This window comes from Dermacentor albipictus, chromosome 1 (genome assembly GCF_038994185.2).
Source record: "Dermacentor albipictus isolate Rhodes 1998 colony chromosome 1, USDA_Dalb.pri_finalv2, whole genome shotgun sequence".
NCBI classification, from domain to species: Eukaryota; Metazoa; Arthropoda; class Arachnida; order Ixodida; family Ixodidae; genus Dermacentor; species Dermacentor albipictus.
This window is the reverse complement of record NC_091821.1, coordinates 149,105,872-149,129,532: the sequence shown is the minus strand read 5'-3', so window position 1 is coordinate 149,129,532 and position 23,661 is coordinate 149,105,872. Positions and strand designations below refer to the sequence as shown.

At 46.4% G+C, this 23,661-nt stretch overlaps 1 protein-coding gene across 7 annotated transcripts in view; it reads right to left on the bottom strand.

Moving 5' to 3' along the window:
• LOC135903000 (trifunctional nucleotide phosphoesterase protein YfkN) overlaps positions 1–23,661 on the bottom strand; it is a 102,473-nt gene that overhangs the window by 50,072 nt on the left and 28,740 nt on the right. For all 7 annotated transcript variants that reach the window (XM_065433333.2, XM_070527386.1, XM_065433332.2 and 4 more), the window contains 2 exons: positions 9,621–9,786; positions 2,993–3,088 (listed from right to left, as the gene is read on the bottom strand). In XM_065433333.2, coding sequence (XP_065289405.2) covers positions 2,993–3,088; positions 9,621–9,786 — 262 coding nt within the window. The remainder of the gene's footprint in view (positions 1–2,992; positions 3,089–9,620; positions 9,787–23,661) is intronic.

The window sequence follows — 23,661 nt, the reverse complement described above, 5'->3', positions numbered from 1 at the left end:
AGTCCTCACCTACGGGGCAGAAACCTGGAGGCTTATGAAAAGGGTTCTACTTAAATAGAGGACGACGCAACGAGCTATGGAAAGAAGAATGATGGGTGTAACGTTAAGGGATAAGAAAAGAGCAGATTGGGTGAGGGAACAAATGCAAGTTAATGACATCTTAGTTGAAATCAAGAAAAAGAAATGGGCATGGGCAGGACATGTAATGAGGAGGGAAGATAACCGATGGTCATTAAGGGTTACGGACTGGATTCCAAGGGAAGGGAAGCGTGGCAGAGGGCGACAGAAAGTTGGGTGGGTCGATAAGATTAAGAAGTTTGCAGGGACGACATGGCCACAATTAGTACATGACCGGGGTTGCTGGAGAACTTTGGGAGAGGCCTTTGCCCTGCAGTGGGCGTAACCAGGCTGCTGATGATGATGATGATAGCTCCCGTCTCCTGTTCTCTGGCTTCGCCGTGTGGCCTGGTGCCCGCGGCAGTCGGTGTGGTCGAAGCTCATTGCGAGAGATGGCACGAGTGTGGCTCTGCTAACACCACCTATGGGTGGGGTTACTTGGGTGTGGAAAGGAGAACGCTCTTTCTCTTTGGTTTGGGTTCAGCAAGCGGCGCGGACGTTCCGCGCGTGCGCCGATGCAAGCTTCTGCGAGACCGTCTCGCGAGGGCTCGTTTTAACGCACCACCGTTCGCGTGACAAATTTGCTCACTATCCGGTCGTGGTGAGTCGGACTTCCGCGATTTGTCGCATGCCCATCGGCATGTTTTGTGGATAGAAACTGGGCTAGCAGGCATTGATCTATGAAAGGTGCAATAAATGCCCTTGTGATTGTTTGCAATCACAAGGGCATTGTATTGTCGTTCCTTTGTCCCAAGAGCATGGGTGAGAACCCCACATCTGGCTGCCCAACGTGGACCTCTTGGGGCATAGGATGATAGTTTTAACAGTTTTGCTTCGGTCGAGACCTTTGAACCGAAGCGTCGGGCTAGCGTGGATTTTGATCGCTAGCGTCGACGGCGTGCTTTCTTGAGCGAGGCGACAGTGGCTGTAGTGTTTGAACTTTTCAATATGCTAAGCCTTTTCGTAATTGTTTTTTTTTTAACAACATTCGTCGGTACGAGAGCCACGTGGTCTACATCCTAGGAGAGCGAGGCTTAGCGCCTGCGGAGCATTGGCAAGCCTGAAGCAAGCGAGTATGGAAGTTTCGTGGGTGGTTCGAATTTCTGATGTAAATAGCTTCTTCTATTTCTTTGACTCTGATAAAGTCACCGCTCTGGGAGCCGGGTGGCCGCGGGCCACGGGTGCCACTATGGGCTGACTGATATAGCGGCCTAGCACCGGGCGCTCCGACACCGTCTGGGACGGTGGGCGCCGTCAATTTGGATGCTGTGTGCACTGAGCGGGGTAGGACCACCTAACAGAGCTGCACGTCTGCTCGCAGCTGCCTGTTTTGCGCCCATTTTGGGTGTTGTTTTTTGGATGCCGGTTGCTGTCCGGGTAGCGACGCTTTAGGCCTAAGGCTTTACAAAGCTGCCTGTCGCACGTGGAGGGACACAACCTGGTATACCGTGGCGTTGAGGTGTTGCACTTTGCTTCCCTCATTCTAGTTAGCCTCGCACGAATTGAAATTACTGGTTCGACTCAAGGAAGCGAGCCTTGTTCACGTGAACTTAGCATCTGAGTAGCTGCCCGATCTTTTGCTAGCCGAGTTGAACATCGTACTACATGGGCGATGCGCATGCAGAATTCCACTCCCTTGCACTACTTTAGTGTTTGCAGAGTGTGTTGAGTGCACGCAGAGTGATTGGAGTCACCCCTGGTTTACTGTCACCTGCGCATCGTCTGCGCTGCTGCCCCGGACTACGATCGAGCCACCCCGGGCAATGGTGATGCTGTGGCCACTTCGGCGCAGCGACTTCAGAGGCCTCCTGTATCCAGCTTGCAACCCTCTGCGGCGGAGAAAAGTGCCGGCGGTCACCAACAGCTTCTCCGGCTCTCACCAGCAGGGCGCGTTGGCACAAGCGACACTTCCTCGTACCGTCTACTGTGTCGCCGTTTCCGGAGTCCTGGCCTGGAATCGTGCCATCGCGTCTGCAGAGCTGCTGCTGTGACCAGTGGACGCCAGCAGTGTACCCAAGGACAATGTCGGCTCGCATGCTATGGACAGCGTGTGGACATTTCCTCGGCATGGCCACTGTTGCATGTACTACCTTGCTCGCGAAGCACGCGTTGATGTTGGACCGTGTGACATGTTTCGCCAGAATATGTAGTGATTTAAGGCTGGAGGGATGTGGGGATGCGAGACTCTCACGCGTCCCCTGATATGTTGTTTTCCCGCATAGCTCCCGTCTCCTGTAATCCGGCTTCGCCGCGTGGCCTGGTACTCGCGGCAGTCGGTGTGGTCGAAGCGTATTGCGAGAGATGGTGCAAGTGTGGCTCTGCTAACACCACCTAACAGTGAGGTTACTTGGGTGGGAAAAGGAGAAGGCTCTTCCTCTTTGGTTCGGGTTGGGCAAGCGGCACGGACGTTTCGCGCGTGCGCCGATCCATGCTTCTGCGAGAGCGTCTCAAGAGGGCTCGTTTTAACGCGCCACCGTTCGCGTGACTGTATGCGCGAACGACCAGGCGTTAGGATCCAGCATGGGGCGAACATATTCGCTCGCTATCCGGTCGTGGTGAGTCGGCTTCCGCGATTTGTCGCACGCCCATCGACATGTTTTGTGGATAGCAACTGGGCTAGCAGGCATTGATCTATGAAAGGTGCAATAAATGCCCGTGTGATTGTTTGCACTACTGTGTTATCGTTCCTTTGTCCCAAGAGCACGGGTGAGAACCCCTAAACCGATACACGCAAACATTGGCTATGAAGAAACGCACTACTTTTATTTTTAATTTACAAGACTTTCTATATACTTCTCTCTCTTCTTAAATAACTGCTTTTCAACAGCAGTGCACATATAGAATAGACAAAAAAAATAAAAAGAACACCACTCACCCAAATTTGTCTCCGATGTTCTTATGCTGCTAAATCGACCATCCAAATCAACAGCAAAATGCCCAATCACTTCATCCATTTTTCCTTGCACAACATCTGAAAGCATCACATCCCAAATCAAACAACAGTAGAAAAAGTTTAATTTAACTTGCCAAGCTTTTATGCTGGCACACAGACAGAAAAGTAATGCAGGCAGAAAGGCAGCAAGAAATAAGCAAAACCTATGCAATATCTAGCTAGTGAACAATATTATTAGCAGACAATATTTTATTCACATTACATACTATATCAACAGTTACATGCTGGACCAATCAGTGGGACGCAACTGAGATACAGTATAAGTTATCCCAGAGAACTATTTTATTTTCAATCTATATACTACCCATCTTATTTTCTTTGCAGAATAACTGAACATGAATTATAGATATAAGTTTGCCTCCACAGCACTGCCCATCTCTTCATGTCTTGATAAGAAACAATACTCCAATTCAGATGAGCAAGAACTGCAGCAAGCAGACTGTTTATTTACCTCTATCAACAAGCATGTAGTCAGTGACTCACACTAAAGCCCCTTCATACATGTTTTCACCAGCCATGTTAAAGGGGTCCTGAACGACCCCTCGGCCTTAATGAAAAAACAGTCCCTGGATAGCATACACTGCTATGAACATCTCAGCCAAATTTTGCAACTCCCAAGTGGAGTGCAAAGCCGTCTTTTTCACAAACACTCTCTTTTCAACGGAAGCCTGCTCCTCACTCTTTCTGGACGCTTTATTTTGTAATAGAGCAGATTCCTATGTGCAGCTCCTATTGACCAATAGCTGACATAAATCAAGAAGGGTGTTTGGTTCAGTGTGCTCCTTCCTACTGTTACTGTGTATATTTATTGACACAGTTTATAAACAGGCTAAAGTAAGCAAAAATCTGCTTTTGAATTTCAATAGTAATTATGGACTTTTGGAAGAAGCCAACTATCGTCTGCTCACGCTTGGCCGCCGCCGCCCACGCAGGAATCAAACTGTGGCCACCCTGATTATCGGTGTCATAGCCATCAGGTCTCGCTAATTTCAAATAGTTTTGAACACTCAACTAGCCCCAAACCGTGCGAAACTTAAGGTCAGACCGCACCCATGCTTGCCAGCGCGTGCTCACTATTGGCCACTCCTGGTTAGATGCCTTCGCAGACTTCACTTCGTATTGAGCCATTGATAGTGCTTCAAAATGTGCAAGTTAGCTGCGACTACCATCCATTGGTAACGCTTGTGAAGGACAAAGCCGGTCTGCACCACGTAGCACGGCCAGAAAGAAGCATATGAGCTCGACAGCGCACTCAAGCCCTGTCGAGCATAAAGCAAACGCTGTGCCCACATACTATAGTTGCATGTAGCTGCAGTCTGCCATGCAGCATAGATACCACAATTGCCGCAGAGTGCCACAGTGAGTTAGTTCACTGGCTGAGTGCACTGCGGCTTGCTGATGACAACCCCATTTGGCGTGTCATAGGTGCCAAAATCGGAAGTAGTGGTGCCTATGTGAACAACCAAAATCAAATTTGAACTGGGCACCATGGTGACGTTCAGCGCGCGGAGCGTTGTGGGCACACCCTGCTCCACCGTAGCCTTCGGAGTGCAAGTCATTGAAGAAGGAGCAGAAGCACCACGAAGGGGGTGTTTGGTTGCCAATAACTCCACTTCTGCTGAATGCCTTGTAAGTATCTTTTACAGCAAAATATTTCTGAAATAGTCTACTTTAACTTTAAATGCATTTCTCGACTTCGATAAAAGGCGGTTGAGGGCCCCCATAAGAACCGGCAACCTAACCTCCTCCTGTGGCCCCCTTTCTCACTCATCCCCTCAGCTTCCAACATCAAGTAGAACTTTGTCATCCCAGCCTCTGGTTAGGAGTGGAAGCAACGTCACTGCTGTCTGCTATTGCTGCATAGAGGTGCGAGCGTGCAACAGCGAAAATTTAGGAACCAGAACTCTCTGAAGCAGAACTACTGGAAGTGGAAACCCCAGAAGTGAAACTGGTGTGAGCGATGAATCAGGAAACAGGTGTTGCACATGAAAGGCTGGCACTACTTAATAAAAGTGGCGGTGGTGCATAGATAGAGGAGCTTTGACTCACCCAAGCTTTCGTTTAAACAAAAGGTGTATGTTACCAACCTCCAAATTCTACTAATTCATTTATTAATGACTTGCGCAACAACATAGAATCAGTGACAAAGCTTCCCCATTTGATGCCATCTGTCTGCTAGGAGCCTTCAATTTTCCTCTGATCGACTGGGTTAATTTATCTTCATTCTGTAATACTTCGACCGAATTCATCAATTTAACCTTAGATTTTTAACCTGTTTCAGGTTGTTACACAGCCTACATGGGGTAATAATATCTTAGATTTAATCCTCACAACAGCACCTGAGACAGTTCATCACATTGTGTCGATTAATGTTTTTAGCGATCATTCCTTACTGCAAGTAACTCTCAACGTACCCTTATCTTTTACAGGTTTCGCCACTAAAAAAGTATGCAATTATAACAAAGCCAATTACAATGTTATGAATTCGTAATTAGATATATTTTTTCCCACATGCTGTTGCCTTCATTACACAGTTGGTCAGTGGAGGAGAATTGCATACTCTTCAGGAATAAGATTTCTGCCTTAGTTAACCAGTACGTCCGTCTCATTAAGATAACCAATGATAAATCTAACCCATGGTTCACCAGATCCGTACACTTACTGAGAAACAGGAAGAAGTGCCATTACGAAAGTGCTAAGCGCTTGCGCACGCAAGCATCTTGGGACACGTACAAGGAAAGGTTGAAAATTTACTGTTCTGCCCTGTCTTCAGCTAAAGATAAATACTTCACTCATGACCTGCCATCTCTTCTAAAATCTAATCCAAGTTCTGGCACATTATAAGCCCAGATCAGGACCACACTAACATTTCTTTACACAACAATAATAACACTCCCATTCCAGATAATCAGTGTGCTTCTACTTTGAATACTTATTTTTCTTCTATAGTCACCACAGAAGATCAGGCTGATCTGCCAGATGCATCGGAGCTGAACTACCGATACATGTCACCAATTGAAATAACAGTTGAAGGTGTCGCATGCCTGATAAATAACCTCAAGCTAACCACATCCTGTGGCGTTGACGACATTAATTCTAAAATTCTGAAAAACACCGTCATAGCATCTAGCAATATTCTGTCTCATCTTCAGGCAATCTTTAGAGATGACTGCTGCCCTCAGATTGGAAGATAGCAAAAGTCATAGCCATATTTAAGTCAGGTAATAAACATGCACTGGAAAACTACCGTCCAATATCATTAACATCTATATGCTGCAAAATGCTAGAATATGTAATTGCATCAAATGTCTACAGTCACCTGGAAGCCAACAAATTTTTCTTTTCTACCCAACACGGATTTCGGAGAAACTTCTCTTGTGAAATGCAATTACTAGAATTAACAACTGATTTTGCATGCTAACATGCAAGAGGATCTACAAACTGATTGTGCTTTTCTAAACTTCTCAAAAGCGTTTGACCTCGTAGCACATTGCCGTTTGATTTTGAAATTATCTGCCCTTAAATTAGATTCTCTTACACTAATATGGATTTGCAGTTTCCTTTCTAATCGTCAGCAACTCACAGCAGTTAATCATTTTTCCTCTCCTCTTTCGCACGTTACTTCAGGTGTACCACAAGGCAGCAATCTTGGGACATTACTATTTCTAATATACATTAATGACTTACCCAATAACATTTCCTCACACGTGTGCATTTTTGCAGATGACTGCATTCTTTACCATTCCATCATATGTGTTGATGATTATGCAATCCTCCAAAAAGATCTAGAACTTATTTCTCTTTGGTGTAACACATGGCTAACGAAGCTTGACATTTCTAAATGTAAAATTATCTTTTAGCCGCAAGCATGCTAAATCTATGTTTCCTTATCGCATAAATAACATCACTATTTTGCATGATACTCAATATAAATATCTTGGTGTTAACCTAACTTCGACTGTTTTGTGGTCAACGCACATTGCATACATATGCGCCAATGCTTCAAGGTAATTAGGTTACATAAGACGCAAGTTGCATAATTCTACTAAAGACATTTGTAAACTTGCTTATCTAACATTTGTTCGACCTCAGCTTGAATATGCCACATCCGTCTGGTCTCCCCATCAGAAATATTTGATCGAAAAACTCGAATCTATTCATAATAGGGCTGCACATTTTATTTTACGTTGTTATGACTATAACAAAAGCATAACACAAATTGAACTCGACCTCTCACTACAGCCACTGCATGATTGTCGTGATATAGCCCTGCTATCATTATTTCATAAATATATCCATACAAAGCACCATCAGTTCTGCCTTTTGAAACTCCTCATTACAGGTCACACCGGCTGTACAAATCGGTTCAATTTAGTGCGCATCTACGGAAAGCCTAATTCATTTAACTACTCCACACTTCCAAGAGCTATTTGTCTTTAGAACAATCTTCCTAACAGCATCGCTTATGAGAGTGACCAGGAAAAATTCTGGCATCTTCTAACAGCACATTATTTAAGCTCTACATAACCTAACATATTATTTTTTCTTGAGTTTCCCGTTATTATTATGCTACTACCACTTAAATACTGTTTTGTTATAGCCAAATATTGTCCCACTCACTCTGCAATTCTATTGGTTATATTTTACTTTCTGAAAATTTCTTGTTCACTGACCTCCCACGTTCAAAAGCATTTGATTTGACTTTAGTACAATTTTTAACACCACATTACTGCACGTTAGCGCATTTCTTACACTGTATTTTAATTATTGTATAATCTTTGAGTGTACTCTCCTCTTTTACACAATGCCTCTAGGGGCCTGTAAGGTGTCTTTAAATAAATAAATAAATAAAAGAAACATAATGTAACCTAGTGGCCTTTGGTACATTCCATGCACTAAGTTTTTGTGCAGGGCAACTTTTCACTTTTATATAGAATAAAGGAAGAGGTATGCACTTAGCAAGCGACTCATACGAATCAAGCCAAATACAAATATTTCGGGAGAACAACCTCCGAATACTGCATCAAACACAAAATACTTTTGTCATTTATAAAGAAAGTGAAATATTAAGTTTATGTGGAAGTTGATATGGTAAAAGAAGGGTTATTGACATTATTTGGTACATGCAGTTATTACTGTTCACAACAGGGCATCCGGGTCAGCTGATAAGTCCATAAATGAGAAACAAGTGCTTTCAGTTATATGGTGCTCCATGACAATGACAGTAATGAAACAAGGAAACAGCACATCACCACATGGACATAGTGTTATGTTAGTTGAAGGAGAGAACTGTGATACTGCACTGCACAGTGTTTTAACTTGAATATGCTTTAACTCAACTTGAATGCGCTTCATCGATCTGGGCTCCTCATCGACACTACCTAAGATAAATTGGAATCCATCCAGAATCGTGCTGCCCGCTTTATAACTTCTAATTACAGTTGTCAATCTAGCATTACCCAAATTAAATGTGGTGTTCCCCTTCCGGACTTGGATTCCCGCCACTCTGTTGCCCTTCTATGCCTCTTTCATAAATACTACTATAACTCATGGTCTAGCCGTTTGTAGCTTGAAATTCCTTCTCGCACATCTACTCGACTTCATAACCATCTCAGTTTCAGGCACATTTTTGGCTGCACACAGTCATTCAATACCTCTGCATTACCACGTGCCATCACACTATGGAATAGCCTTCCAAATATTATTGTTTCATTAAAAGATCCTGCCAAATTTCGTGCACTTTTGGAACTTCACACGTTCGCTTGACTACGTTGTACGACATTGTATTGTATTTGCCTTTGTATCGTTTTTCAACTTTGTTTTGCATTGTACTCCCATGACTTTGTATGCATTTTTTCCAACGTTTACCAGTGTTTTTTTTTTTCCAATGTACACACTTATTTGTTTCTCCTACTATGCAGTTATCTCTTTTGCCTTAAATATTAATAATTTTCTGTAAACCCCCCCTACCCAATGCTCGTCCAAGCCTGTAGGGTAAACTGAATAAATAGAAAAAAAGAAAACAACATAGCCAGAAAGGCCAAACAATAAATTGCCTTGCTTAAATCGAGAACTGATTCGTAGGCTGCCTAAACATAAGAAACTTGAAAGTGGCATACATAAGATTTTGCATGATAAATCAATACTAAAATTACTGGTTAACAAAATTTGGACAATTAACTTTAGAACTATAGTGTCCCTGCACAACAATCGTGGCTCTCCTGCAGCAGAATCATTCAGAACAGCCCTTATTTGTGTCAGTCTTTCTCCCTCAACACTCCAATGTTATCCCTCATACTCGAACAGAAAGTATTATTTGACAATTTTGGATAGTGAATTATCAAATCAAACATGAATAAAATAGCAAAAACTACTCGCTTTGTATTTGAAATTTCAAATAATTTGCACATACCTAGTGGCTTTTGAGGATCTCGAAGCATGTACACATCACAACATTGCAACAAACGCCAAAGGTCGAGCACTCAATTTATCATGTTTCTTTTTTCACATAGGGTTTAAGCCAAATGAAGAAGTGAATGTGGTGCTTCACCTTTATATTTAAAAAGAAGTTCTCTGAGCTCTGGGTCTTCAGCAAAGTCAGAAGTGACATTCACTTCAGCAACATCAACTGCTACTCCTGATGCAGTGAATGTGAGGGTGATGTGTGAGAACTGTCGAAAGTCTGTTCCACTCTTGACAATGTTTTTTCCATTCACCTGTCACCAATGAACAATGAAGGAGAAAAATTAACAAACACATGAGCATTACACAACAGCTAACAAGCATTATGAGCAAGAAAGTTTTACCACAAGCATGTCTGAAGGGAGACTAAAGAGAAATGTTAAGTTGAAGGTGCGTTGATAAATTACACGTACAGAATACCAGAAATGTGAAGTCATGAAGCGAAGTCTGGAAGTCTTGATAAGCCAGAAGAAGACAAAAATTAAACGCAAACTTGAAATTCTCCTGCTAGCTTCTAGAGGTGTCAAGAAATTTGGAAAGCTTTTGCTTAGGACTAGTTAACAGTTTATCAACAACAAAAAAATTACATGGCATTCTAAAGAAAGCCAAGGCCTAAATCTAGTAGGTTCTAAGAAATTTTATTTCTTAACAAAACCTAAATGTGCACAAGTACTTTGAAATCTGTGATGCCATCCTAATGCACTGGAATGTGAAATTCAAGAGGGAAAGCTTAGCCCATCACTTCCTCCGCTAAAAATCAATATCTTTTAGCCAAATAAAGGCAAATTGAGTATTGAAAAAATATTTCACCAGACTCAACTAACCTAGCGTTGCTCTCTTTAGCATCCCTTCAACGTTCAACAATAATCATGAATATTTTTTCACAACTTTTATTCTCATGATTCAGGTGAATCCACACACACATTAATTGAATCTTAGTGCACATTACAACTGCTAAAAGCTCAGAAGTCTTTAAAATTTGTGAATTAATCTTGATCAAGTAGAGCAGGTAATGAACTGCACCAGTTTGAGGGTGCACTCATAAGCAGTCATAAGCGAAGTGACTGGATAATCTAGGTCTCAAACATGGACAAATGGTTCAATTTGCTCTTGAGTGGAGTTCCCGCTGAAGAAAAGTAAACATCAGAAAGCAGCTACCACACCCAGCAATCGAGCCCAAAACCTTGTATTCAGCAGAACAACATTAAAACCACTAAATCACCATTGCAGCATTGCGACTACATTTAGCCATCAGAAGTCCCAGAACACATCCTCACAAGTCAGTAAGGAACACATTCAGTGTGTTTATTAAAGAAGAAATACACGAACAGGAAGCTAGATGCTGTTTTTGTGTCTGAACAACTAAATGATAATATTGACCAGTCTACAAGGGCTAACTTTTTTAGTCTTTGATAAATCAGTCACAATACATTATGAATGTGAATAATAACATTGCTCGGTGAAAACAAGGGCATTGGCATGTGTTACACTTTTGCTGTTCATTGTTGCAGACCAGCCAAGCAAGCTGTGTGCGTGCACACCCATGTTCTCTGCCCCTGTTCCTGAACCAGCATATTGTTATTTCCCTTTCTCTTGCCCAAGCCTTTTCAGCCCTGCTTACTGTATATTGTAGCGGTGCTATCAATAAAGTTGTTCACCATGAGCCAGCGTATCGTTCATGTTGCTGCCCTGGTCATGGCTCATTTACAACAGCGGAGACGAGGATCGCGGATACGATCATGCCGTGAAAGTAGACCAAGACGAACTGCCTCTACATGAAGCACCGAAGAGAGCCATGGTCAGCCTCCAGCTACCGCTGTTTGACGATACCACAGATAAGTGGAAACCATATCTCATAAGGGCAGAAGCACATTTTGAAGCCAACGACATTGCTGACGCAAACAAGCAACGAGCACTGCTTATCGCTGCTCTCAGTTTGCAAACAGTTCAAGTGCTAGCAGGCCAAATTGCACCAAAGACACCGAACACCACCATGCATGCCAAAGCAGTCGTAACTCTAAACAACTACTCCGACCCCGAGCATCACAAGACAGCAGAGAGTTACATGTTTTTCACACATTGCCAACAGGAAGAGCAGTCAATGCAAGAGTTTCTTGTCAACATACGGCGCATAGCAGACAATTGAAACTTTGGCAGCACATTAGGCTGAATGTTGAGGGATCGGATTATTCGCGGCACACGCTCAACTAATCTACGCGAGCAACTACCGACTAAGGAAGGGTTAATGCTAGATGACACCAGAAGCCTGGCCATTTCAGTGGAAGCGGCAGACAACGATGCCAAAGATATTGATATGGAATAGCCACCACAGTGTGGTTGCACTGAAGAGGTTGTACGAATGTGTTGGCACCAGTCACAGGTGGGATCAGACTATTATGCTCGCAAACATTCTTTTCTACCTCAATGGCACTCTATGGCCACACTTTCAGACTCCCGAAGAGATCATGAGCTGGGATCTCTGCAAAAAGAAGCTCCGCGACCTTTTTGGCAATCAGTTTGGTCGCCAACTCAATGCAAGAAAGGACTTTGCCGCATGCATCCAGACGTCAACCGAGTCGTACGTGTCGTACATTCTCAACGTCTAGGCCCTTTGTAGCAAGGCCGACCCGAACATGTCGGAGAACGATAAGGTTAGTCATGTGCTCAAAGGCGTTGATGACGATGCCTTCAATTTACTGGTGTTTAACGTCACCAGCATCGATACAATCCTCAAGGAAGGCTGCCGTCTTGAACATGCTAAACGCCGAGTATCCCAACACAGCCACTATGTCATCTTGCGACGACCTCTTCCACCAGCCATCACGATGTGACAACTTACCCTCCGTCATTCGTCGTGAGGTTGAGGCCGCGCAACTGGCGACCACTTCATTCTCGCCATCTGATTCTTCTCCGGCGAAGATGTCCTTGATCCAGGTCATCGTCCGCCAAGAAATGTTAAATGTTGGCCTTCACTCCATTCGTCCTATGCGCTCTCAACCTCTTTATCCACCCACATTCCCATCTCACTTCTCTTACTACTCTTATGGACAAGGCAACCCGTTCAATTGGCACACCACTGACAACAAGCCGATATGTTTTAACTGCTGACGCATCAGGCATATCGCTTGCCGCCACCGCTGGACTTCTCAGACACACTATTCTTCTGCCGCTCACCCTCCTCCCTCGAAGTTCATCTTTTTTGTTCGCTCCCTCTATGGCCAATCTCTCATCTGACCCTGCGCCACCTCTGGCAAGAACCCCCCATTGTCAGCTCGCCTTCTCCCTCCCGCCGTCAATCTCGTTCGCCTCCGTCCTGCCATGCTCCTTCTCCGACCTATTCGCAGCACCTTGACCGGAAAACTAGGCAGTGCAGCTTCTGGAGGCGGAGCTGCATTGAAAACTTTGGCACGAAATCCTAGCTTGACCGTACTCACAAACCAGAATCTATTGGACATTCTTGTTGACAATGTTCCTGTGTGCACGTTGATTGACACCAGGGCACATATGTCCATTATGAGTGCTGCTCTTCACCGTCAATTCAAGGAAGTTCTGACGAATGCCCCAAACCGAGCCATATGAGTCACCTACGGAGGGACTGTCGCTATGGTTGGCATCTGCTCTGCCCAACTCACCATCACTGAGAGAACCACTGCCATTCTCTTCACCGTCATCGAACATTGCCCTCACAAACTCATTCTTGGTCTGGATTTTCTTGCCACTCATTCTGCCCTCAGTGGCCGGCTCACTTTGCTTTGACTGGCCTGTTCTTGCTGACCCTTTGGACCTGCCTCAAATCCGTTTAAGCTGCATGGATTTTATTCAATCTGTGACACACAATGACTTATTTTCCACACCAGCTGTATCTGATGGCAATTACATGGTCACACCAATTCCAGCCGTTATGCTTACACATGGTGTTACCATTCCACACACACTGCTGACAGTTGGTGGCAACCGCACCTGCCTTCCCTTGTGAATGTCGCGCTAATAAAGCAGGTACTCCTACAAGGGATCTCAATGGCCGAAATTAGCACTCTGCAGGATGATCAGGTCGAACCTGTCACAGTCGAAGCTTGTTGCAGCTCAGCCCATACAGCGACATCATCACGCGGCAGGGGCGTCAACAATGAGAAGATTGTTTCCTCTGACCTCACACCTGCTCAAGCTTAAGCCCCTTGCCACGCTCTCGAAGGCTATCGCAACATTTTTTACTTTTACAAACGTCTGTCGTAACCCATCCCATAAATGCTGGCGATGCGAACCCTTTTTACCCACATCCACATCGTGTTGCTGCATGTGAATGAGCAGTTATCCAACAAGAAGTAACACAAATGCTTGCCAAGGACATTATCGAGCTTTCCTGTAGTTCCTGGGCTTCTCCCGGCACACTCGTCAAAAATAATGGAACGTGGCGCTTTTGTGTAGATTATCGCCACCTAAACAAAATCACAAAAAAGGACGTTTACCCTTTGCCACATATTGATGATGCTCTAGACTGCCTGTTTACCTATTTTTCTTTCATCGACCTAAGGCTTCATGCCTACAAGAATATACCTTCTCTGTCACATATAAGACGAGACGCTTGCACCAGGATGCTGAATGTTTCAGTCCCGCTACCCTGTGAAAGAACCAGCAGATGCAGCCGGTTTTCTCTGTGTCCCAGCTGTTTCAAATCGGCAATGAGCAACACCGTGATCCTTCGTTACAAGCCCTCATCGACCAGCTGAAGTCAACACCTGGCGACACCTCTCTCCGGATGTTTCTCCTCAAGGAGGGGAGATTATACTGCCGTAATTTTGACCCCTAAAGCCCTGAATGTCTGCCTGCCATCCCGTCCCACCTGCATTCGACTGTACTCTGCCAACTTCACAACGCTTCCTTGGCTGAGCACTTGGGCGTCTCGTGCATATACAACCGTGTAAGCAGTCGCTTCTTTTGGCCAGGCCTTGCCAGCTCTGTGCAGCATTACAATGCCACTTCTGAGCCCTGTCAGTGCCAGAAGAAGCCCTCCACGCTTTCAGCTAGATGTCTCCAGCCAATCGACGTCCCGCCTGAACCCTTTTCCGAGTTGGTCTAGACCTTCTTGGGCAATTTCCTCTCTCGGGCTCCGGAAATAAATGGGTCACCGTCACTACTGATTACCACTATGAGGTACACCATCAGAAGAGCCTTACCAACAAGTTGCACTACTGACGTCACTGACTTTCTACTCTACATCATCATTTTAGTGCACGGCGCTCCGCACCACTTACTAACTGACCATAGCCGTAGTTTTCTCTCGGCAGTTGTCGAAGACATCCTCCACTCCTGATTGACGAAGCACAAATTCAGCACGTCCTGCCACCCACAGACAAACGGCCTCACAGAACGCCTCAACCAGACCATCAGCGACAAGTACGTTGGGGCCGACCACCACGAGTGGCATCTTAATTTACCATATGTGACGTTAGCACATAATTCATCGCGCCACGACACCGCCACCTATTTACCATTCCATCTATTATACAGCCAAGAACCCGTGTTGCCCTTGGACACCTTGCTGCCATCACCCGCACGGCAGCTCCATGCATGGCAGCTCGCCCGCACCCATCTAGAGGCCTCACAGGAGCATTAGAGATGCCTGTATGATTGCCACCATCGTGACGTGCACTTTTCTCTGGGTTCTCTGGTGCTTCTCCAGTCACCTATCCGCCGTGTGGGCCGTTCCGAAAAGCTGCTGCTGGGTTACACTGGTCCAGACCGTGGTGTGCGACAAGTGACTGATGCCACATATGAAATCATTCGCGCCAAAACCTCAGCATCGTCGCCAGCTTCAAGTGACATCATTCACATAGCAAGGCTTAAGCCCTACCACATACCTTTCACCACAGATGCGTAGCTTGAGCACCGGTACAGTGCTTCTACTGTCAGGGATGCTTCCGATTGTTTTTAGGGTCGCCATCTTAACCACCATTCGTCTATGTGTAAATGTATTGTAAATAGAATTGTGCATCATCTACACGTAACAATATGAGTATGGAACTGCCAATGGTGCTCAAAGTGCAAGCCTGTCATCAATAATTTCAAGATCACCATAAGCAAAGCGCAGCAAAAACTTGTGGACAATGTGGAAGCACGAAGCATAATGATAACACCTGCCAGTGGGCAAAAGAACTTTCATTGTGGGCGGCGCGGTCACTTAGCTAGGTTGTGCTATACCGTCAAACCTCATTATTACGTACCTGCTTAATGTGTAATTGTGGTTTAAACGTAGTTGCGAAGATTCCCCCACCCAGCCCCCATTGAACCCCATGTACTGGTTGACTGCTTAAGCTGTAGTCGCTCAGTGCCCACCAAACAGTTAGTGCATACTATTGTCTTTCTTGCTCTACACACACAGGTACAAAATCGGCAAAATCTCATGCGCGCAGACGTTGGATTCTCAAGTTGCGACACACGGACGACAGCCGCCAGTGATAGTGACGTTAAAACATGGCCACCATGACATCTTTCCTGCTCATACAGCTGTTGCTGATTGCAGCGCACAAAAGCATGGCCTTCGAGATTGGCTTCCTGTAACGTGAAGAAGCTGCCAGTAGGGGTGCAAATTGGCTGTCGCCGTTGAACCCAATCCAATCCAATTCAAGAAGTAATGACGTAAAAGCCCTTCTTTTTTTTTAATGTGTAGGCATTTCTATGTTTACCCAACGAGAAAAATGTCCCTCCATCCGTACGTCCCGTAAGACGATCGCTTTCAAGATAAAGCCATATAAAGCCCGCAGCAGCGAGCGACTGTACCTTCACGCTGCCTGTCGCTTCAACGCTAACGAAGCGGCGAGAACACAGCGCTCACGAAGCTCTCTGCACAAGTCGCACCCCGCCCCTTTCGCAGATCACTTTCAAGATGTGGGCCCACGCGTCTCTCCTCGGCGTGCAGCAGTGGAAACGCAGTGCACGGAGCTATTAGCAGTCAGCACTCTCTGTCTGCATCGCAGATCGTTTTCAAGATACGGTCCACACAGCTGTGCCACGTATGTAGGCACCACCGGTGTTTGTTAGGTCACGGTTTATAATGGTTCAGAAGTGGATGGATAAGGCGCTTAACAAGTGATAACGGCTTATAATGATCGGAATATTAACAGCGCATCAGGCGCCGCCGCCTGCAGTACTTTGCTTGCGTTATCAATGCACCTTGCGCCGCCATCCGCACCAGTTCGTCTCGCCGCAGCGCTGTCATTTGTACTGGCTTGATCAAGTTTCATAACATTGATAATGACACCGGGCTGCATGGAGATGAGCAAGTGGCACAATGCTTACGCATACTTAGATGACTCCCCGAGAGGTTCCTGCGTGACTTCTTTTTCTTCATTCCGCCAGTGTGTTTGCGGTCATGGTGTTGTTATGGGGTTCCAAGGTCTTTGCTGCGGCATGTCGTGTTTATGTTACCGAGACGTCGACGTAGCATCCACGGAATTCTAGGATAGCAACAGTGTTGCCACCGTCACACTTCGCCCATCTTCAAGCGAGAGTGACGACAATGACGATGTGTAAGTGGACGATGGCCCTTCATTATCTCGCACGGCACATGCTTTGAGCGTCATGCGAGCTTTCGCAGAGAAGCGGGGCCTGCAAACAAACTGCAAGTTTCAACACGCTTCAGTCACGTACCTTGGGCATCGCATAGATTGTGAAGGACTGCACTCTACTGAGAATGCAGATGCCGTCATGCAAGCGCCATGCCCATGAAATGTAGCAGAGTTGTGTTCATTCTTGGGCATGCTCGCGTACTATGCAAGATCCTTGCCGAATATGACCACGGTGCTCTCGCCATTGTACTGACTAACAGAAAAAAGAGCGTGTTGGGAGTGGCTGCCACTGCCGCAGACTGCATTCGAAAAAGCTAAGCAAAACTTGGAGAATGCGCAACTTTTGATCCACTTCAACTCAAACAGGGAGCTTAAGCTAGGATGTGGCATGTCTCCATATGGCATGGGAGTGGTTCTGTTTCACTCGGAGGGAAACGTGCACAGCTCAATTGGATTTTGCTCCAGAAACGAAAGCAGAGCAAAACTACTCGCAGCTGGAATGAGAGGCGTTGGCACTTATTTGTGGTGTATCTTGTTTCCGTGATTACCTTCTAGGTCTACAATTTACCCTGGCCACCGATTAAATCAGTGGCCTGGTCTGGAACGGGACATAGATAACTTGCCCACGCCTTTGGCAGCCCCGCCAGTAAATTGACCAAAAACATCTGACTGGTAGTCTCGGACCCACATATATGTTGCAGGGCCAATAGCAGGCCAGATGATCCTGGTGGTGGTAGATGCACACACAATGGGCATTGAAGCCATTCCCATGAGGCATGCAAACACAGCTTGTACTATTCGGTGTTTGTGAAGCATGTTCTGCCATATTGGGGTACCACGCACAATCATGTCCGATAATGGCACACAATTCACAAGCCAGTTTGCCACGTTCATAGCAAGAAACAATATTGTGCACCTGGGTACAGCAGCATTCCATCTGCAATCGAATGGAGTAGCAGAAAGAGCAGTTCAACTGTGAGGAATGGGTTGCGCAAGATGACAAAAGGGTCGCTGGAAGATAATCTAATGAGACTTGTTCAATTACAGGCGAACCCTCCAAAGGAAAGGAAAGTCTTCCTCCGATATGCTGCTTTGCTATCAGCTACGTTAGTGCTTGTACACGTGCTTGCCATCCAGGGGTGCCAATTCATCAATTGGCCTGCCGACTAGGCCATCTCCTCAGGCAGCAATGTACAGTCTACACTCATAACAACGGATCACGCTACAATCGACTATCAGCTACAGCGGACAAAGTTAGCGGCAATTTTTTTTTTCAGGATCGGGCGCATAAAACATACTTTGGCCATGTCGACACAGGCTGACAACTGACTTGCGAGGGTCAGCCTACGATCGCTGCTCAATATCGCATGTGCGAGGCACAAGGGGGCGGGAGGCGAGAGAGGGTTCTACTCAGGCGGCCCCTGCTGCTTACGGGGCGACCACCCTATCTTGAAAGTGATCTGCGATGTGGACAAAGTGCACGCCCGCGCGGGCACCATATCTTGAAAGCGATCTGCGATGTGGACAAAGTGCACCCAGTGCTGATAGCTTCGTATGCGCTGTGCTTTCGACGTTTAGTTAGCACTGAAACAAGCGAGAGCACGTAGGACAGCTTGCTTGCTGCTGCTGCTGCGCTTATCTTGCTTATTTTGCTATTGCAATTGATGCTACGCCTTTCGAGCAAAACTACTGTTTTTTTTTTTTTTTTTTACTTTGGACATTCATTACTCACTCTGCAATAAAGTTGTTAGACATTGTGACAAAAGTTTTGAAAGTGGGGCATTTTGGATATTACAGACTTCGGATAAAATGGACGTTTTTTTGTTGGGTTATCAGAGTCCGTTGTAACAAGAGCCGACTGTATATGTGCATAATTATGGGATTGTTCCAAAATTGGCACCAGGGCATGTGCAACCTACTTCCGGAGCCAGAATGGCAAAGGTTGAAACGCCAGCTGCAGTAGCGCAGCGCCATGTCGACCAAGGCTGCCACCGTCATGAGGCTACACCTGGAAGGACCGCTTACAAAGCTAGTAAGTGAGCGATTGGATGGCCGACCTGACACAACCAGGGCTGTCCCTTCATTGCCTGACAGGACCAGCGCTGTCTCGTCAGTGTCCTGTCCATGCACAGCAGCCGAGGAAACATCTGGCCGAAGAAACAACCGGCCTCATGCAACCTAACCTAAGGTGATCAACACGAACTTGGAAGCTAGTATAGTGGATCCAATTAAGCGGAAAGGAATGTTGCATTTTTGTTGTTCGTTGTTGTGGACCAGACAAGCAAGTTGTGTATACACACACCCGTTTTTTCTCCCCCTGTTTCTGAACCATCATATTGTTAGTTCCCTTTCTCTTGCACAAGCCCTTTCAGCACTGCTTCCTATATAATGCAGCAGTGCCATTAATAAAGTTGTTCACCACCAGCCAGCGTATCATCCATGCTGCTGCCCTGGTCATAACTCATATACAACAGCATGAAGTTCAAGTGCTGTATTCTGGACCACTATCAAGGTGTAAAACTGAATGGCTTAGCCAGCAAAAGTGGATGTGACTAGAGTATTGGCAAACTCACCTCAGTGTTATTTGCACAATGCATAGTTGTCAACTGCACTGACAAAATACTCACAGCTCCAGTGAAGCACTGGATTGTACTGGATATTACCTTATGTAGAGTGAAAGCATCCCCAGGAATGAAGAACAATTCCTACAAATGACTAAGCATCTATCCTGTTACAAACACTGTGAACAGAGTATGTTACTTATGTGGATGGCATGGCTTCAGACACATGTACTGTTACAGACACCTCTTTAAATGCCTTGCTAATTGTTTTAATAGATATATTGATGGCAATGGAGAGCCTCTAGAGTAGTTCCCATGGATGCCCTTCAACCCTTTCAGACTCTTTATGGTCTGCGAACAACACACTTAGAAAACTGCACCAAGCAGTACTTTACACACAGCTTATGCAATACTATAAAATATGGTAGGGTCCATATTATAATATACAAAAATGTACCGCATAGCCTCCCAAAAAAAATTGCTTTCCATTAGCCTGCTTTTCTCTTAATTCATAATGGCAGCTTTATAACACAGGCAAGTTCAGCCTTAACAGAAGCAACAAAAATATGCATGAAAACACAATCTGTGTAAGCCTCTAAAATTCATCTTCCTTTTTTAAATCCTGTGCTTTCCTGCATTTCAGTTAACGCAAAACACTTTACGTATGTTAAGGTAAGTAGCATAGTGTTGTGTCCGTGATTAGTTCGGGTTTCGGTCCTCGGATGCACACGGGTGCAGCCGCGTAGTGGGAGTGTCCGGAACTACATGTGAACGTTCCCCACTGTGCCAATGGGTGGAGCCACATCCCTGGCAAGGCCTGCTGCGGGACAATCACGTGGACAATGTGTTCGTACATGTGAATGTTCCCCACTGTGCCAATGCGTGGAGCCACATCCCTGGCAAGGCCTGTTGCGGGACAATCACGTGGACAATGTGTTCGTGCCAAGTGGTGTAGTGTGGTCGCCATCTCTCCGACAAGGCTACATTCTTTATGTGTACTATGTGAGGAATAAAGTAATGCCCAGTACATAACATTGGCGACGAGGCGGATCACCCGTGGCAGGGAAACCCAGAGGGCATCGTGGAGCACCCAGTGAGTCATGGCTGAGCGCCAGCACGATTTTTCTGCACGTTTGGAGGAGTTTACTGGCTCCAACTGGGCATCATGGTTTGGCCGGCTACAGTTTTTTTTCGAGGCCAACGATGTGACTCACCCTGTCAAGCAACGAGCACACTTGCTTACACTGTGCGGTGCTCAAATTTATGACGTGGTTTGTGCGCTGCTTCAACCGAAGACGCCCCACCAAGTGAGCTATGCCGAGATCGTGGTCGCACTTCAGGCACACTACGACCCTCGACCGTCCGAAGTCTACAGTCGTGCGATGTTCCAAAGGCGAGATCAGCTCCCAGGCGAGTCGGTAAACAACTACGTGGCCGCTCTACGCAAGTTGGCTACGAGCTGCAATTTCGGCACGCTGCCGACGGCAACAGCTACGCCGACGCCAGCTGAAGGAATGGCATCACCAACACAGCAGGGAGCTACGGGCTGCAATCCAATGCTTCTGCCATTAGATGTGATGTTGCGCGATCACTTCGTGTGTGGTCTCTGGGACCAGAATCTTCAACAGCGACTGTTTGCATAGAAGGATTTGACTTTTTGCAAGGCTTATGATTTCGCTATTCGAGCGGAAAGCGCCGTCCAGCAGCAACGACAGATAAAAGCTGATCATGCGGAAGTCAACAAGGCGGCTACGCGCACCGGCGACAACACTTCGACGTCCAAGACGCATTCTCACCAAGCACAACGCTGCTGGCGTTGCGAGGGTTCGCACAGACCCAAGACATGTAAGTTCAGCACAACTATTTGCAATTACTGCCGGAAACAAGGCCACATTGCCAAGGCTTGTATTTTCAGGAAGAAAGCTGAGAAAAAGACATGCCAGCGTAGCATCTCCTTAGGAACTTCATGGACTGCGGAAGTGACTAACGAAACCGAACATGAGGTTTCAACGTTGCATGACCTCTGTGCAGTGGCAGGCGGATTCAGCACCCCGAAGTTTACTCTGACGCTTACAGTGCACGGCAGACCTGTGACTTTTGAGGTCGACTCTGGTGCAGCGTGTACCATGGTTAGCAGAGACACATTTCAAACCGTATGGCATGCACACCCACCCTCTCCGAGGCAGGACGACATACATCTGCGCACCTGGTCAGGTCAGCAACTGCAGGTTGTCGGAACGGCAACAGTAATGGTTCGTCACAAGAACACAGCTTGCAAGCTACCACTTCTCGTTGTCGAGGGCACTGGATGCAGCTTGTTGGGACGGAACTGGTTTGACAAGCTGGGCATCGAGCTTCACGGCATTTACCAGGCAACGAAGGAAAGCAGTTTGACCGAGTTGCTACAGAAGCATGAAGACATTTTTCGTGAAGACACTACAGGACACACGGGTGCGCCAGTGAATCTGGAACTGAAGGAGGGGGCAAGCCCCAAGTTTTTGAAGGCACGGCCTGTGCCCTTTGCCATGCGTGCATCAACTGAGGCACAGATTGACAAGTACGTAGAAGACGGTATTTGGGAGCCGGTCCAACACTCAGACTGGGCTACACCGCTAGTATGGGTGCGGAAGAAAGATGGAAGCTTGCGCGCCTGCGGTGACTACCGCTGTACAATGAATGAAGCTGCGAAAAAGGCTTCATACCCCCTGCCTACAACAGAGGAAGTGTTTAGCACTTTGAAAGGTGGCGGGGTGTTTAGCACCTTGGACTTGGCTCAAGCTTACACTCAACTTCATGTGACTCCAGCGACAGCACAGATTCTCACAGTAAACACTACAAAAGGGCTGTACAAGGTAAACAGGCTTCCTTTTAGTGTTTCAGCAGCCCCAGCAATTTTCCAGCGGTTTATGGAGACCACTTTGAGCGGCTTGCCGAGAGTTTGTGTTTACCTGGACGATATCATCGTGAGTGGAGCAACAGCAAAAGAACACAAGGACTGCCTAGCGTCAGTTCTCCAGCGGCTGGCTCAGGCAAACCTACGATTGTGCAAATCCAAGTGTCAGTTTGGTGTGGCAGAAGTTAAATTCCTGGGTCACAAGATTGATGCAGCAGGGATTCACACATCTGAAGAAAAAGTGGAAGCTATCGTGAAGGCACCAGCGCCCACAAGTAAGCAGACACTGCAGTCATTTTTAGGCATGTTGGCCTTCTATGATCGATTTCTAGAGCATCGTGCTACAGTTGCAGCAACCCTGTATGAACTTCTGGCAAAGGACAAGGCTTGAAAGTGGGAGCAACGGCATCAAAAGGCATTTGAAGAGTTGAAACGGTGCTTGTTGTCGAGCACTGTCTTGTCACACTATGACGAAACCATGCCCCTCTTGATTTCGTGTGATGCTTCACCTTATGGTGTAGGTGCTGTGCTTGCTCAGCTGGACAGCCAAGGCAGAGAGGCACCGATTGCGTTTGCATCCCGGACATTGGGTGCTGCTGAACGTAACTATGCACAACTTGACCGTGAAGGTCTTGCTGTAGTCTTTGCAGCCACACACTTCCACAAGTACATTGTGGGTCGAGAAGTCACGTTCGTGACTGACCACCAGCCGTTACTGGGGATTCTCGGACCACAGAAGCCGGTACCAGAAATGCTTTCACCCCGAATGAGAAGGTGGTGCCTTAAACTGTCAGCATACAACTACAACCTCCTGTATCGTGCCTGTAGTCGTCATCAGAATGCAGATGCGCTGAGTAGACTGCCTCTGCCAGACCACATTGAAGAGCCTAACCCACCTGTAGACGTGCTCATGTTCGAGGCGTTACCACGACCGCCGTTGACAGCTGAGGTTGTGGCCACACTAACGCAAGAGGATCCAATCCTAGCAGAGGTATTTTCAACAGTACAGAATGGCACCGTGCAGCGTCTGCAGGGAGACAGTTTCACCCCATACCACAGAAGAGCCACCGAACTTGCTATCCATCGAAGATGCATCAGCTGGGGCTCAAG